At 46.1% G+C, this 14,065-nt stretch overlaps 1 protein-coding gene across 1 annotated transcript in view; it reads left to right on the forward strand.

Moving 5' to 3' along the window:
* Nucleotides 1–14,065, forward strand: part of Nmnat1 (nicotinamide nucleotide adenylyltransferase 1) — a 29,616-nt gene that overhangs the window by 12,900 nt on the left and 2,651 nt on the right. The window contains exons 3-4 of the mRNA XM_070037314.1: nucleotides 11,037–11,207; nucleotides 12,738–12,921. Coding sequence (XP_069893415.1) covers nucleotides 11,093–11,207; nucleotides 12,738–12,921 — 299 coding nt within the window. The 5' untranslated portion in view covers nucleotides 11,037–11,092. The remainder of the gene's footprint in view (nucleotides 1–11,036; nucleotides 11,208–12,737; nucleotides 12,922–14,065) is intronic.

Below are 14,065 nucleotides of genomic sequence, written 5' to 3' on the forward strand. Positions count from 1 at the left end.
ACCACTTGAGCCACAGCATCACTTTTGGTTTCTGAGTTGTTAATTGGAGATGAGCATCTCCTGCTCCTACTGTGGAGCAGGCATTGCCAATAGTGGTCTCTAAGGGATCTTTAGAACTCTGGTTCCTTTGCCATGTCTAAGTTAATGTTATGAAAGAACTAACTGATAAATACATTAAAAATTATTAGCTGGGCCGGGCGCTGGTGGCTCACGCCTGTAATCCTAGCTACTCAGGAGGCTGAGATCCGAGGATCGCGGTTCAAAGCCAGCCCGGTCAGGAGAGACCGTGAGACTCCTATCTCCAATAAACCACCAGAAAACCGGAAGTGGCGCTGTAGCTCAAGTGGTAGAGCGCTCGCCTTGAGCTGAAGAGCTGAGGGACAGCGCCCAGGCCCAGAGTTCAAGCCCAACGACCGACAAAAAAAAAAAAAAAAAAAAAAAAAAAAAATTATTAGCTGGGTGCTGGTAGCTCAGGCCTATAATCCTAGCTACTGAGGAAGTAGGGATATGAGGATCATGGTTCAAAGCCAGCCTAGGCAGAAAAATCTGTGAAACTCTTTATTTCTAATTAACCACCCCAAAACTGGAAGTGGAGCTATTGCTCAAAGTGGTAGAGTTCTAGCCTTGAGCAAAAAGAGCTCAAGGACAGCATCCACACCCTGAGTTCAAACCCCATGACTGACAAAAAGAAGTTACTAACAGAGAAAGTAAAAGTAAGTAGAAAATAGGAAAGACAAACATACAATAGTTATAAACGTTCATATTGGAATAAGAGCATCACATATTTTATATGCATTATATACTTAGTATTCACATGATTCTATAAGTTAAGGACAATAGCCCCAATTCTCTTTTCCCCTTCCTTCCTTCCTTCCTTCCTTCCTTCCTTCCTTCCTTCATTCCGTCCTCCCTTCCTTCCTACCTACCTTCTATCTTCCTTCCTTCTTTCCTTTTTCCTTTCCTTCCTTCCTTCCTTCCTTCCTTCCTTCCTTCCTTCCTTCCTTCCTTTCTTCCCTCTCTCCCTCCCTCCTTCTTCCTTGCTGCCTTTCTTCCCTCCTTCCTTCCCTCCCTACTTCCTGCCTTCCTTACTTGCTTCCCTTCTTCCCTCCTTTCACTCCTTTCTTCCTTCTTACCTCCCTTCCTTCATTTCTCTTAGGGGGATACTGAGTATTGAATCCAGGACTTTGCATTTGCTATACATGCACTTTATCACTAGCTACATTCCCAGTCCTTTCTTTCATTGTTAGACAGGCTTGGCTAGGCTGGCCTTGACTGAACTCCTGGGCTCAATTTTGCTGCTCCAGCCTCCCAAGTAACAGAGGCTATATGCAGCACTCTGTGCCTAATATCCCCATTTAGAAGTGAGGGAGCCTAGACTGAAGATTTTAAGTGACTTATAAATTGTCCTTTATTAAATAATAGCACTTCTCTTTTCTTCACCACAAACTCTACCCACTTTGGTTGTCTATATTACTAGTGGAGTTTATCACTGAATGACTTTAGATTGTAGAAAACTAATCTACCCTCCAAATGAAATGAAGGTACTCAAAAGAAGATTCAACTTCAGAGTACACTTCCAAGAGAAGTTAAAGCAGTCCAGCGTTGTTGGAACAAGAAATAGGTACATTTAAAGTAACTATTTTGAAAGAAATAGTGGTCAGCTCAGTCACATTATTTGTGTGTGTGTGTGTGTGTGTGTGTGTGTATGTATGTGTGCTGGTACTAGGCCTTGAACTTGGGGCTTGGGCACTGTCCCTCAGCTTTTTCACTCAAAGGTATCACTCTACCACTTGAGCCACAGCTTTTTGATAGTTAATTGGAGGTAAGAATCTCACAGTCAGGGCTGGGAATGTGGCTTGGTGTTAGAGTGCTTACCTAGCATACACAAAGCCCTGGGTTGGAGTCCTCAGTACCACATAAACAGAAAAAACCGGAAGCAGTGCTGTGGCTCAAGTGGTAGAGTGCTAGCCCAGGCCCTGAGTTCAAGCCCCAGGACTGGCAAAAAAAACAAAAAACAAAACACACACACACACACACACACACACACACACACACACACACACACACACACACACACACACACACACACACACACACACACACACACACACACACACAGAGACTTTTTTGCCTAGGCTGACTTTGAACTGTGATCCTCAGATCTCAGCCTCCTGAGTTCTAGGATGACAGATAGGAGCCACCAGCACCAGCATCAGTAAACCTTGTTTAACAAGGGATCAACACACGTCTGCACTGAGCATCTGGAATCATGGCAAGGAGAACCAAACAACTACTATTTTCCTTGATAGAGTTCAGTAATTGTAAATTCATCTTTTTAAAAAATGTTACATTAACATTTACATCACAGTGGTTTTTAAAACCTGCAAAGCTCAGGGATTTAAAAATTGGAAGTACAAGCCGGGCGCTGGTGGCTCACGCCTGTAATCCTAGCTACTCAGGAGGCTGAGATCTGAGGATCGCAGTTCAAAGCCAGCCCGGGCAGGAGAGATCGTGAGACTCCTATCTCCAATAAACCACCAGAAAACCGGAAGTGGCGCTGTAGCTCAAGTGCTAGAGCGCTCGCCTTGAGCTGAAGAGCTGAGGGACAGTGCCCAGGCCCAGAGTTCAAGCCCCACGACCGACAAAAAAAAAAAAAAAAAAAAAAAAAAAATTGGAAGTACATTTTAGATTTTGGGGTTTTTTTTTGTCTGTCATGAGGCTTGAACCCTGGGCCTGGGTGCTGTCCCTCAGCTCTTCAGCTCAAGGCTAGTGCTCTACCGCTTGAGAGTCCCAGCACCGCATCTGGTTTTCTGGTGGTTTATTGGCGATAAGAGTCTCACCGACCTTCCTGCTTGGGCTGGCTTTGAATCGTTATCTTCAGATCTCAGCCTCCTCAGTAGCTAGGATTATAGGCATGAGCTACCGGTGCCCAGCTAGAAGTACATTTTAGTAAAACTTGAAGAGTGCCTCAGGGGGAACTGGACTCCTTTTTGACCCAGCACAAGGGAGGGATACTTACAGCCTGAGACGCTGTGACCTTGGCAGCTGGCAGTGCAATCGGTAGGCTGTGTGAGCCAGACAGAAGTGAATCATGGCAACCCTTGACCCGGAATACCTGGAATCAGGCAAGGAGGGTCCAGAACAGTTCTGTTAGCGATTCCAGCTACTTCGGCATCCACTTGTCATCTACCGTGGCAGGACAGGCCACGGGGGCAGGAGCTCACTGTAACCTAATTCATCTCAGTGAATTAATAAAAGTGGATATTTGAGACAGGTCATGAAGGTGACCAGAGACAAAGACAGCATCCTTTATGCTGGGAGATCAGCTGTGCCCTCCTCTCCCATCTTCTAGGGATGATGGGAAACCTGAGATCAGGGAGGGGCTAGAGCACTTTGTTCCAGGACCACAGGTAGCTCCCATGAGGCCCCACGCACAGCTTTCTTCCACCCCACTCTCCCGTAGCATGGCACCTGGTACCAGATGACTCCGACTCCTCCACAGCAGTCCCAGAAGCAGAGCGCATGCTCCGTGGCAGGAGCATGGGCTCCAGAGCCAGGGCTCCTAGGTTCACTACCACCCTATAATGCCACCGGTGGTTTCTATGGGAACGAGATGGGGTAGGGCTGGGAGGGTTGGGCACAAGTCCCAAGTGAAACCTGGGGAATCCTGAGGACGCTAACTGAAGTGGGACATTTAATCCTGACCTAACTTCTCAATCTTTTTTCCCCCCTTTTTTCTCTGATACTAGGGTTTGAACTCAGGTCCTCGACAGATACTGTTACTGCTGAACAGTGTATCTAGCATGCTTAATGTCATGGGTCCTCGTGAAGGCCCTCCCTCCCACTGGGTATTTCGCTGCCTTGTTCTAGTGTGTGCCTTCATGTGTGTGCTTTCTTTGTTTTTATTTTTCATTGAGATTAAGTGATTACATAAATTTCACAAATTTCAGAGTATTGTGGGATGGTGACAGTTAAAGTCACAAACACATTTTAACCTACATGAGGTACATTGTCATTATCAGGGACAAACTTTGACACTATAGGTATTTTTTCAAAATGGGTGATGTCGGGCTGGGATGTAGCTCAGTGGCAAAGCGCTTGCCTAGCAAGTGCAACATCCTGGGTTCGATCCCCAGTACCAAAAAAGAAAAGACAAAAAAAAAAATACAGTTTAAAAAAAAAAAACCCAAACAAAAAAAAAACCAACGGGCTGGGATGTAGCTCAGTGGCAAAGCGCTTGCCTAGCAAGTGCAACGTCCTGGGTTCGATCCCCAGTACCAAAAAAGAAAAGACAAAAAAAATACAGTTAAAAAAAAAAACCCAATCAAAATGGGTGATGTGTGCATTTCTTTTTGCTTAGTGTTAGCTGTTCCCTAGTTTTCTCTCATTTCCTCCTTCCCATTGCTACCCTAGAGTTGCTAAATTCACTTTTATCCATGTCCATTGCAGCTAATGGGCTCCTCTGTTGTATTTTTCCCCATTTCCCTCTGATTCTGTGCCTTCCTCCTAACTTCCCTCAGATGTGCACATGTATATACCATATATGAAGTCAAGAACATAGAGTCATCTAGAATGATAGGACAAATTAAGAAGAGGTCCTTTGCTTCTCGAGTTCTGTTTACTTTGTCATATCTCCTTACAATTTGAATTTAACATCCACATATCAGGGAGACCATGTGCCATTTGCCTCTCTGATCTTGGCTTACCTCGCTCATCAGGATTTGTTCCACTTCCATCCATTTCCCTGCAAATGCCATTATTTTGTCCTTTCTAATGGCTGTATAATATTCCATTGTATATAGGTATCCACAATGTTTTTGGATCCATTCATCTGTAATGAGGCATCTGGGTTGTTTCTATGTCTTGGTTATTGTGAACAGTGCAGCAGCAGTGCATGTGTCCTTATATCCTGGATCCTGTTGGTTAGGATAGACACCTATGAGTATATGCTTTCTTTCTGAAGAAGGGCTCTTAGTATGTTGCCCAAGCTGGTCTCAAACTCCTGTGCTGTCAAGTAGTTGGGATGACAAATATCCATGTTTTGTTTGGAGATGGCTTCAAATACATCTTGCTTCTATCCCTGCTGACGGTTTAATTCTAGGCTCTTGTTGCTTCGTGTCTATATTTTCCCTTCCAGCCAATCCACAGCAGCTACTCTGTAGCCTCACACTGTGCTAAGTAAGCACTTTGCCACTTATTATACTCAAAATTAATTCTTGGGGACTGGGCATAGCTGAGTGGTAGCGTACATGTTTAGCATGTACAAGACCTCTGGGTTTGATACCTAGCACCACCAAAGTAAAAACCTCTGAATGACAGAGATTGGTTACATCCCTGCTTCCATTTTACAGAAACTAAACTTGCTTATATAACCAAGTAAGAAGCTTAGAGTCATATTCAAAGACTCATGCCTTGTAATCCCCAATTGGAGAAGGAGATCAGGAGGACTGTGGTTTAAGGTTACCTAGGCCAGGCAAAAGTGAGACTCCATATCAACTGTAAGCTGGGCATGATAGTGAGCATCTGTAATCCCAGCTGTGCAGAAGGACTAGGTAGGAGGGTCTCAGTCCATGGCCAGCTTTGAGCAAAAATAGGAGATCCTATCAAACAAACAAAAAATTAGAACTAAGCAGGGTGCTGGTGGCTCAGGCCTGTAATCCTAGCTACTCAGGAAGCTGGGATCGGAGGATTGAGGTTCAAAGCCAGCCCAGGCAGGGAAGTCTGTGAGACTCTTATCTTCAGTTAACCACCAAAAAACTGGAAGTGGCGCAGTAGCTCAAGTGGTAGAGCACTTGCCTGGAGCTGAAGAGCTCAGGGATAGTGCCCAGGCCCAGAGTTCAAGCCCCATGACCAACCAAAAAAAATTAGAACTAGAACTGAAATCCAGGCATAGTGGCTCTCAAACTTGTAATTTTAGCTACTTGGGAGGTGAGATCAGAGGATTCAGGACTGAAGCCAGCAAGAGCATGAAAGTTGTGAGCTGACTTCACCAGTGCTGAGCGTGATGGAAAGCGCCTGCCATCCCACAGCAAGGGGAAGTACAGTTAGGATCACAGTCAAATGTGATTGCAGTCTAGGCTCGTCCAGGTATAAAGTGAGACTCTACCTCAAAAATAAAGCACTGAACCAACACTGAGCTCATGCCTGTAATCCTACCTACTCGGGAGGCTGAGATCTGAGGATTGCAATTCAAAGCCAGTCCAGAAAGGAGTCTGTGAGATTCTTTCCTCCAATTAACTACAAAAAAGCCATAAATGAAGGTATGGTTCAAAGTTGTAGAGCACTAGCCTTGAGTAAAAAGAGCTCAGGGACAGCACCCAGGCCCTGAGTTCAATCCCCATGACTGAAAAACAACAACAAAACAGGAAATGGGGTTGCTAGAATAGCTCAAGTGGTAAAGTGTCTCAAGTGGTAGATCACCTGCCTAGCAAAAGTGAAGCCCTGGGTTCAAAACCCTAGTACTACCCCTCCCCCAAAGAAAGTCATCTCTATAAGGACTAATAAAATCAACTGTTTTAGTTCTTTGGATATCAGAATTCCAGGCTCCCTGGCCTTTATTCTTTTTTCTGTCTGTCCTGAGGACTGAACTCAGGACCTCGTACTTGCAAGACAAGCACCGGTACCTTGAGCTAGGCCTCTGGCCCCTGCCTGACATTCACCCTTCAGAACTTACACAGCACTCCCTACTCCCACCCTGGGTTCTTGGGCTTTGAGCCTTAAACTTAACTGCACCATTGCTTTCCTGACCTTCAGGCTCCCAGCCTTACGACTAGTGTGCCAGGCACTTTGGCCCGTAGACAGCGTGTCATGGAACTTTTCAGCCACTACTGTCATGTGAGCCAAGTCTAACAAGTCCATGCTCACGTATGTGGACTCAGGTCCTGCGCTCTCGGTGGTGGGTGGTTCCACTGGGCCCTGGGCTGGATCTAGGGATGCCAAGAGAATTAGAAAGTACACCTATGGCTGTGTCTGGGAGGGCATTTCCACAGAAGACTGACATGCGGCTTAGCCAATAGACTGGAGAAGACTCACGCTGAGAGTGAAGCAGCACCATCCAATAGGCTAGGGACTCGGATGGGGTGGGGGGAGGCACAGAGGGAAGCTAGTGCTCTCTCTTTCTTTCTCTGCTGGTATAGGGCTTGAACCCGGAACTGTCCCTTAGCTTTTTCACTCAAGGCCAGTGCTCTGATGCTTGAGTCACAGCTCTGCTTCCCACTTTCAAGTGGTTAGTTGGAGATAAGTCTCACAGTGCTGAGATCAAACCTAGCCTCATGTATAATAAACAATCCTCCCCAGCCTCACAATTTTTAAATTATTTTGTTTCTGATGTTGAGGCTGGAACCCAAGGCCCAGCACATGCTAGGAAAGCCTTCTACCACTAAACTATAGCCTAAAACCCTGGTTTTGTTATTTTGAGAAAAGCAACTGTGTAGCCCAGGCTGGTATTGAACGTCAGATCTTCTGGCTCAGCCTTCTGAGAAGGGAAATTACAAGCATATGTCACCATACCTGACCCCAGACCCCAGATTTCTAAATCAAATGTCTTCTGTTACTTCATTAGGATTAAAGAAGGATAAATAGATAACTAATGTAACATAGAACTTATAAACTATAGGCTGTTACTCAGCTAGAGCAAAAATGCTGTTTGTTTTGAGACAAACTCTCCTTGTGTAAGTCTTTCTTTTCCTTCCTTCCTTTCTTTCCTTCTTTCTTTCTTTCTCTTTCTCTCTCTCCCTCCTTTCCTCCCTCCCTTCTTCCCTCCCTCTCTTTCTCCCTCCCTCCCTCCCTCCCTCTCTCTGTCTCCCTCTCTCTGTCTCTCTCTTTCTTTCTTTCTTTCTTTCTTTCTTTCTTTCTTTCTTTCTTTCTTTCTTTCTTTCTTTCTTTCTTTCTTTCTTTCTTTCTTTCTTTCTTTCTGTCTGTCTATCTTTTGCAAGTCCTGGGGCTTGAACTCAGGGCCTGAGCACTGTCCCCTGAGCTTCTTTTGCTCAAGGCTAGCACTCTACCACTTGAGCCACAGCACCATTTCTGGCGTTTTCTGTTTATGTGGTACTGAGGAATTGAACCCAGGGCTTCATGCCTGCTAGACATACACTAAGCCATATTTCCAGCCTCAGTCTTGAAATTGAGATCCTCTTGTCTCAGCTTCTTGAATGCTGGAATTACAGACATGTACCACCATACCGAGGCCAAAAGTGTCAACATGTATAGATTTGCTTTTGGGAAATGACAGTATCGTTGTGTGAGTGAACTATGGCCATCCATCAGTCCACATTCATTTTTGCTTGCAAGTCAGGGTCAGATGATGGGATCTGAGATGGGCTCGGCTGTCATGCCTGGCTTTACTGTGTCTGAGCAGGTTGGCGGTGTTCTGGCCTCAAGGGCTGCAGTCTTGTAAGGAATGTTTGGCTGTGCATCAGCTAGGATATGCTCTCCTTCCTGTGTTTTGGGTTCCTGATAGCAGGCTAACGTTTTCACGGCAGAGGCAGGAGTCCAAAGAGAGCAGATGGGAGCAAAGCCTCTGCTATGGTTTGGCTGTGGTTTGAGTGTGGCCAAAGGTTGTGTTCTGGAAGTTTTTTCTACAGTGCAGTGGGACCTTTAAGACGTGTGACCTTCTGGAGCGTAACTAGGTCTGGAGGGCTCTTGGAGTGAGTTAGTTCTGGTTTTTTGTTTTTTTTGTTTTGTTTTGTTTTGTTGTTTGTTTTTCTTAATGCTGGTACTGGGGCTTGAATTCAGGGCCCCATTCTTGCCTGGCTTTTTCACTCAAGGCTAGTACACTGCCATTTGCACCACATTTCCATTTCTGGATTGTTGCTGATTAATGAAGATAAGAATTTCATGAGCCAGGTGCTGGTGGCTCATGCCTGCAATCCTAGCTACTCAGGAAGCTGAGATCTGAGAATCACGGTTCAAAGCCAGGCCAGACAAGAAAGTCAGTGAGACTCTTACCTCCTATAAACCACTAGAAAACTGGAAGTGGTGCTATGGCTTAAGTGGTAGAGCACTAGCCTTGAGCTGAAGAGCTGAGGGACAGCACCTAGGCCCAGAGTTCAAGCCCCACAGCTGACCAAACACAAAGAGTTTTATGGACTTTCCCTGCCCAGGTTTGCTTTGACCCATGATTCACTAATCTAAGCCTTTCTTGAGGAGCTGGGATTACAGGTATGAGCCACTGGTGCCCAGCATGAGTTAACTGTGTGTTTGTTTTTTGTTATGGGGCTTAAACTCAGGGCCTGGGCACTTCCCTGAGCTCTTTTTGCTTGAGGCTAGCACTCTACCACTTTGTGCCACTGCACTACTTCCAGTTTTCTGGTATAGTTCATTGGAGATAGGAATCTCACAGACTTTTCTGCCCAGATTGGGGTTGAAGTATGATCCTCAGATCTCAGCCTCTTGAGAAGTGTGAGCTGCCAGTGCCTAGCACATGAGTTAGTGAAGAGAGCAGGTGTTACATAGGAAGTCCACCTGGAGTGCTTAAGCCCCTCTGCACATGGCTGCTTCTGTTTCTGCTTTGCCGTGTTGTAGTGAAGCCAACAACCTCATCGCTAGGATGCCAGCACAACCACGCTCTTAGATCTCCAAAATTGCCCGGTACCGGTGGCTCACGCCTATAACTACTCAGGTGGCTGAGATCTGAGGCTCACAGTTCAAAGCCAGCTAGAGCAGGAAAGTCCCTGAGACTCTTATCTCAATAAACCACTCAGAAAACCGGAAGTGGTGCTGTGGCTCAAGTGGTAGAGCGCTCCCCTTGACTGAAGAGCTGAGGGATAGCGCCCAGGCCCAGAGTCCAAGCCCCACGACCAGCAATAAATAAATAAATAAATAAATAAATAAATAAATAAATAAATAAATAAATAAATACCTCCAAAATCCCCATACTTTACGAAGTATCCAAGCCAAGAGGCAGTAGCTCACACACTTGTGCCACAGCCCAAGTGGCAGAGTATCAGCCTTGAGTGAAAAAACATAAGGCTAACCAGGTGCTGGTGTCTTGTGCCTGTAATCCTAGCTGAGATCTAAGGATCACAGTTCAAAGCCAGCCCATACAGGAAAGTCCATGGGACTCTTAACTCCAGTTAACCACCAGAAAATGGGAAGTGGTACTGTTGCTCCAGCCTTGAGCTGAAGATCTGAGGGACAGTGCCCAGGTCCAGAGTTCAAGACCAAGGACCAACAACAAAAACAAAAACAAAATACATAAGGCTAGCTGGATACTGGTAATCCTAGCTACTCAGGAGGCTAATATTTTAGGACTGTGGTTTGAAGCCAGTCCAGGCAAAAAAGTTCCCATGAGACTCTTTTTTTGGAGGGGGAGGAGGGTCTAGTCGTGGGGCCTGAACTCAGCCTGGGCGCTGTCCCTCAGCTCTTCAGCTCAAGGCTAGCGCTCTACCACTTGAGCCACAGCACCACTTCTGGCTTTTTTCTTTTTGCTTATGTGGTGCTGAGGAATCGAACTCAGGGCCTCATGCATGGAAGGCAAGTGCTCTACCACTGAGCCACCTTCCCAACCCCCGCCCCCATGAGACTCTTATCTCCAATGAACGACTCAAAAACTGGAAGTGGCGCTGTGGCTCAAGTGGTAGAGCTCTAGCCTTGAGCACAAAGAGGCTCAAGGACAGCACCCAGGCCCTGAGTTCAAGCCCCACAACCAAAAAAAAAAAAAAAAAAAAGAACATGAGTATCAGTACCAGTATCAATATAATAAACAAGCAAGCAAGCAAACAGCAACAACAACAAACCCAGTCTTGGCTCTTTTGTTACAGCAACAAAAAACACTGTTGTAACTGTTAGAACTAGGCTCATAACAACATTGCCACTTCTGTTAGATCTTCTGTGCAAAGAAAGTCACAAAATATAGAGATTCTATCTCTTTCTGCTAGGAAGTACAATTCTACTTTGCAAAGGAGGGCTGGAGAAATGGAGCCATTTTTGCAGTTCACCTAGCATCATCATTGAAGCCAGAAAGATTTTATCTAGCTGTTTGGAAGAACAATGGAAAGATACCCGCATATCTATAACTGAACTTCTTTTCTTTATAGACAGCAAGGGAGGTGTCAGAGCTTTCCATTTAGATCAGCGACTTCAAATTCCCACCATGGACAAATCTGAGAAGACAGATGTGGTTCTCCTTGCTTGTGGTTCCTTTAATCCAATCACCAACATGCACCTCAGGTTGTTTGAACTGGCCCGGGACTTCATGAATGGAACAGGTAGGAACAATAACCCAAAGCAACTTGAAACTAGAGGACTGGCTGGGTGTCAGTGGTTCATGCCTGTAATCCTACTGAGGAGACTGAGAACTGAGGATTGAGGTTCAAATCCAGCTCAGGCAGGAAATCCATGAGACTCTTATCTCCAATTAACCACCAAAAGGCCAGATGGAGAGCTGTGGTTCAAGTTGTAGAGTGCTAGCCTTAAGCACAAAAGCTCAGGGAAAGCACCCAGGCTCTGAGTTCAAGTCCCAAGTCTGGCACAAAACAACAATGAAAAAAAAAACCACAACAAGAAAAACTAGAGGGCTAGAAAGACGAGGTAAAATAATGTATTGTACTTAAAAAAAAAAACTTATTTGTTGGGGGGGGGGGCGGGAGGGGTATGGGAAGGGATGGGAAGGGGAAACAAAGGAGGAGGCAACAATGCTTGATAAGAAATGTACTCGTGGGCTGGGAAGGTGGCTCAGTGGTAGAGCACTTGCCTTGCATGCTCAAGGCCCTGGGTTTGATTCCTCAGCACCACGTAAGGAAAAAAAACCGGAAGTGGCGTTGTGACTCAAGTGGTAGAGTGCTAGCCTTGAGCTGAAGAGCTGAGGGACAGCACCGAGGCCCAGAGTTCAGGCCCCACGACCGGACCTGCCCCCCCCCAAAAAAAATAAATAAGCTTGCTAGTTCATTTTGGGGCTGGGAAGGTGGCTCAGTGGTAGAGCACTTGCCTTGCATGCTCAAGGCCCTGGGTTCAATTCCTCAGCACCCACATAAGCAAAAAGAAAAAGCCGGAAGTGGCGCTGTGGCTCAAGTGCTAGAGCACTAGCCTTGAGCTGAAGAGCTGAGGGACAGCGCCCAGGCCCAGAGTTCAGGCCCTACGACCGGACCCAAAAAAAAATTAAAAAAAAACAAAAAACAAATGTACTCATTATCTTGCCCATGTAATTGTAACCCCTCTGTACAGAATTTTCTTATTGTTTTTGTTTGTCGGTCGTGGAGCCCAAACTCTGGGCCAGGGCGCTGTACCTCAGCTCTTCAGCTCAAGGTTAGCACTCTACCATTGCGGTTCAAAGCCAGCCCAGGCAGGAAAAGTCCGCGAGACTCTTATCTCCAATAAACCACCAGAAAAACGGAAGTGGCACTGTGCCTCAAGTGGGTAGAGTGCTGGCCTTGAGCTGAAGAGCTGAGGGACAGCACCCAGGCCCAGAGATCAAGCCCCACAACCGACTATATAAATAAATAAATAAAAATCTAATATGTTAGATGGGCGCTGGTGGCTCATACCTGTAATCGTAGCTACTCAGGAGGCTAAGATCTAAGGATCACGGTTCAAAGCCAGCCCGGGCAGGAAAGTCTGTGAGACTCTTATCTCCAGTAAACCACCAGAAAACTAGAAGTGGAGCTGTGGTTCAAGTGGTAGAGTGCTTACCTTGAGCTTAAGAGCACAGGGACAGTGCCCAGGCCCAGAGTTCAAGCCCTACAACTGACAAAAAAAAAAAAAATCTAATAAAATTAATAGCAACTCTTAACTCTATCCAGGAAAATACAGAGTTATCAAAGGAATAATTTCTCCTGTTGGCGATGCATACAAGAAGAAAGGACTAATCCCTGCCCACCACCGGATCATCATGGCTGAGCTTGCCACCAAGAATTCAAACTGGGTGGAAGTAGACACATGGGAAAGTCTTCAGAAGGAATGGGTAGAGACCGCGAAAGTGCTGAGGTAGGTACGGTACAATCCACTTTGTCACTTCTGGGAGAGGAGGGTGGGAATAAGAGCTACCACAGCTTCCTGAGGGCGGAATCCAAGGCCTGCAGGACACAACAACTGAACACAGATGTTCCTGAGCTTTCTCTTCTTTCAGTGTAGCATAAATGTGTTTGTAGTACAGGAAACAAGTACAATGGCTCATGCCTGTAATCCTACCTACTTGAGAGGCTCAGATCTGGAGGATTGGAAGTTCAAGACCAGCCCAGGCAAAAAAAAAGTCATTGAGTCTCATAGCTGGGCATAGTTTACACTCAGGATTCCAACTACTTGGGAAATATAAATAAGGATCACCACTCAGGACAAAACACAAAACTGCAGTCAAAAATGAATGAGAGCAAAATGGGCTAGAGAATGCCTAGCTAGCAAGCACAAGGCTCCAATTCAAAAAGTAAATAAGTAAGTAAATAAATAAGGGAAGCCTGTCCTGTAGGGGTTGCAGAAAGGGGCAGATGGTCAGGCCATGCGTGTGCAAGAACAGGCCTGAACTTGATGTACTGCTCTGGGATGGCCCAGAAGGTTCCGCAGATCTCCTTGTCACACCTTCGAAAGTGATCTTGTTAAGTAAGCAACATGGAATTAGTTCTGTGATCTCCAGGGTGTTCTGAAAACAGTGTCAGTTCTTGGCAGTTTCAGCTGCCAAGGAGGAAACCAAGCGCTCTGGGTACTTTGATGGGGGCTCTGGGTGCTCAGGCATAAGTGTTAGAGCTGTGGGATGTGTGTACGTTCCTGATCCTCAGTGGTGGTGAAGCTCAGGAACGTGCTTCTGCCCCTGCTGCACCTCTGTGCTGGTAAGGAGCAGGGACCCCAGGCATGGAACTGGACAGTGGGCTGTGGGACCTGGCAGTACACATGCTCTGTGAGATTCCTTGTCAGCGTGACGATGGCCTCTGCCCCAGGTCTCTCAGGACACAGTCTCATCTCTCTTTCAAGCCCTGAGTTCAAGCTCTAGTACCATCATCCATCATGCATGCACACACACACACACACACACACACACACACACACACACACACACACACACACACAGAGTGTGCTCTGGACCAGCTGCAGAGGCTCAAACCTGGCTCTGCTGTAAAAAGCTAAAAAGCTTTGGGCA

Source organism: Dipodomys merriami, unplaced genomic scaffold (assembly GCF_024711535.1).
Source record: "Dipodomys merriami isolate MVZ:Mamm:240054 unplaced genomic scaffold, mDipMer1.0.p SCAF_28, whole genome shotgun sequence".
Taxonomy (NCBI): Eukaryota; Metazoa; Chordata; class Mammalia; order Rodentia; family Heteromyidae; genus Dipodomys; species Dipodomys merriami.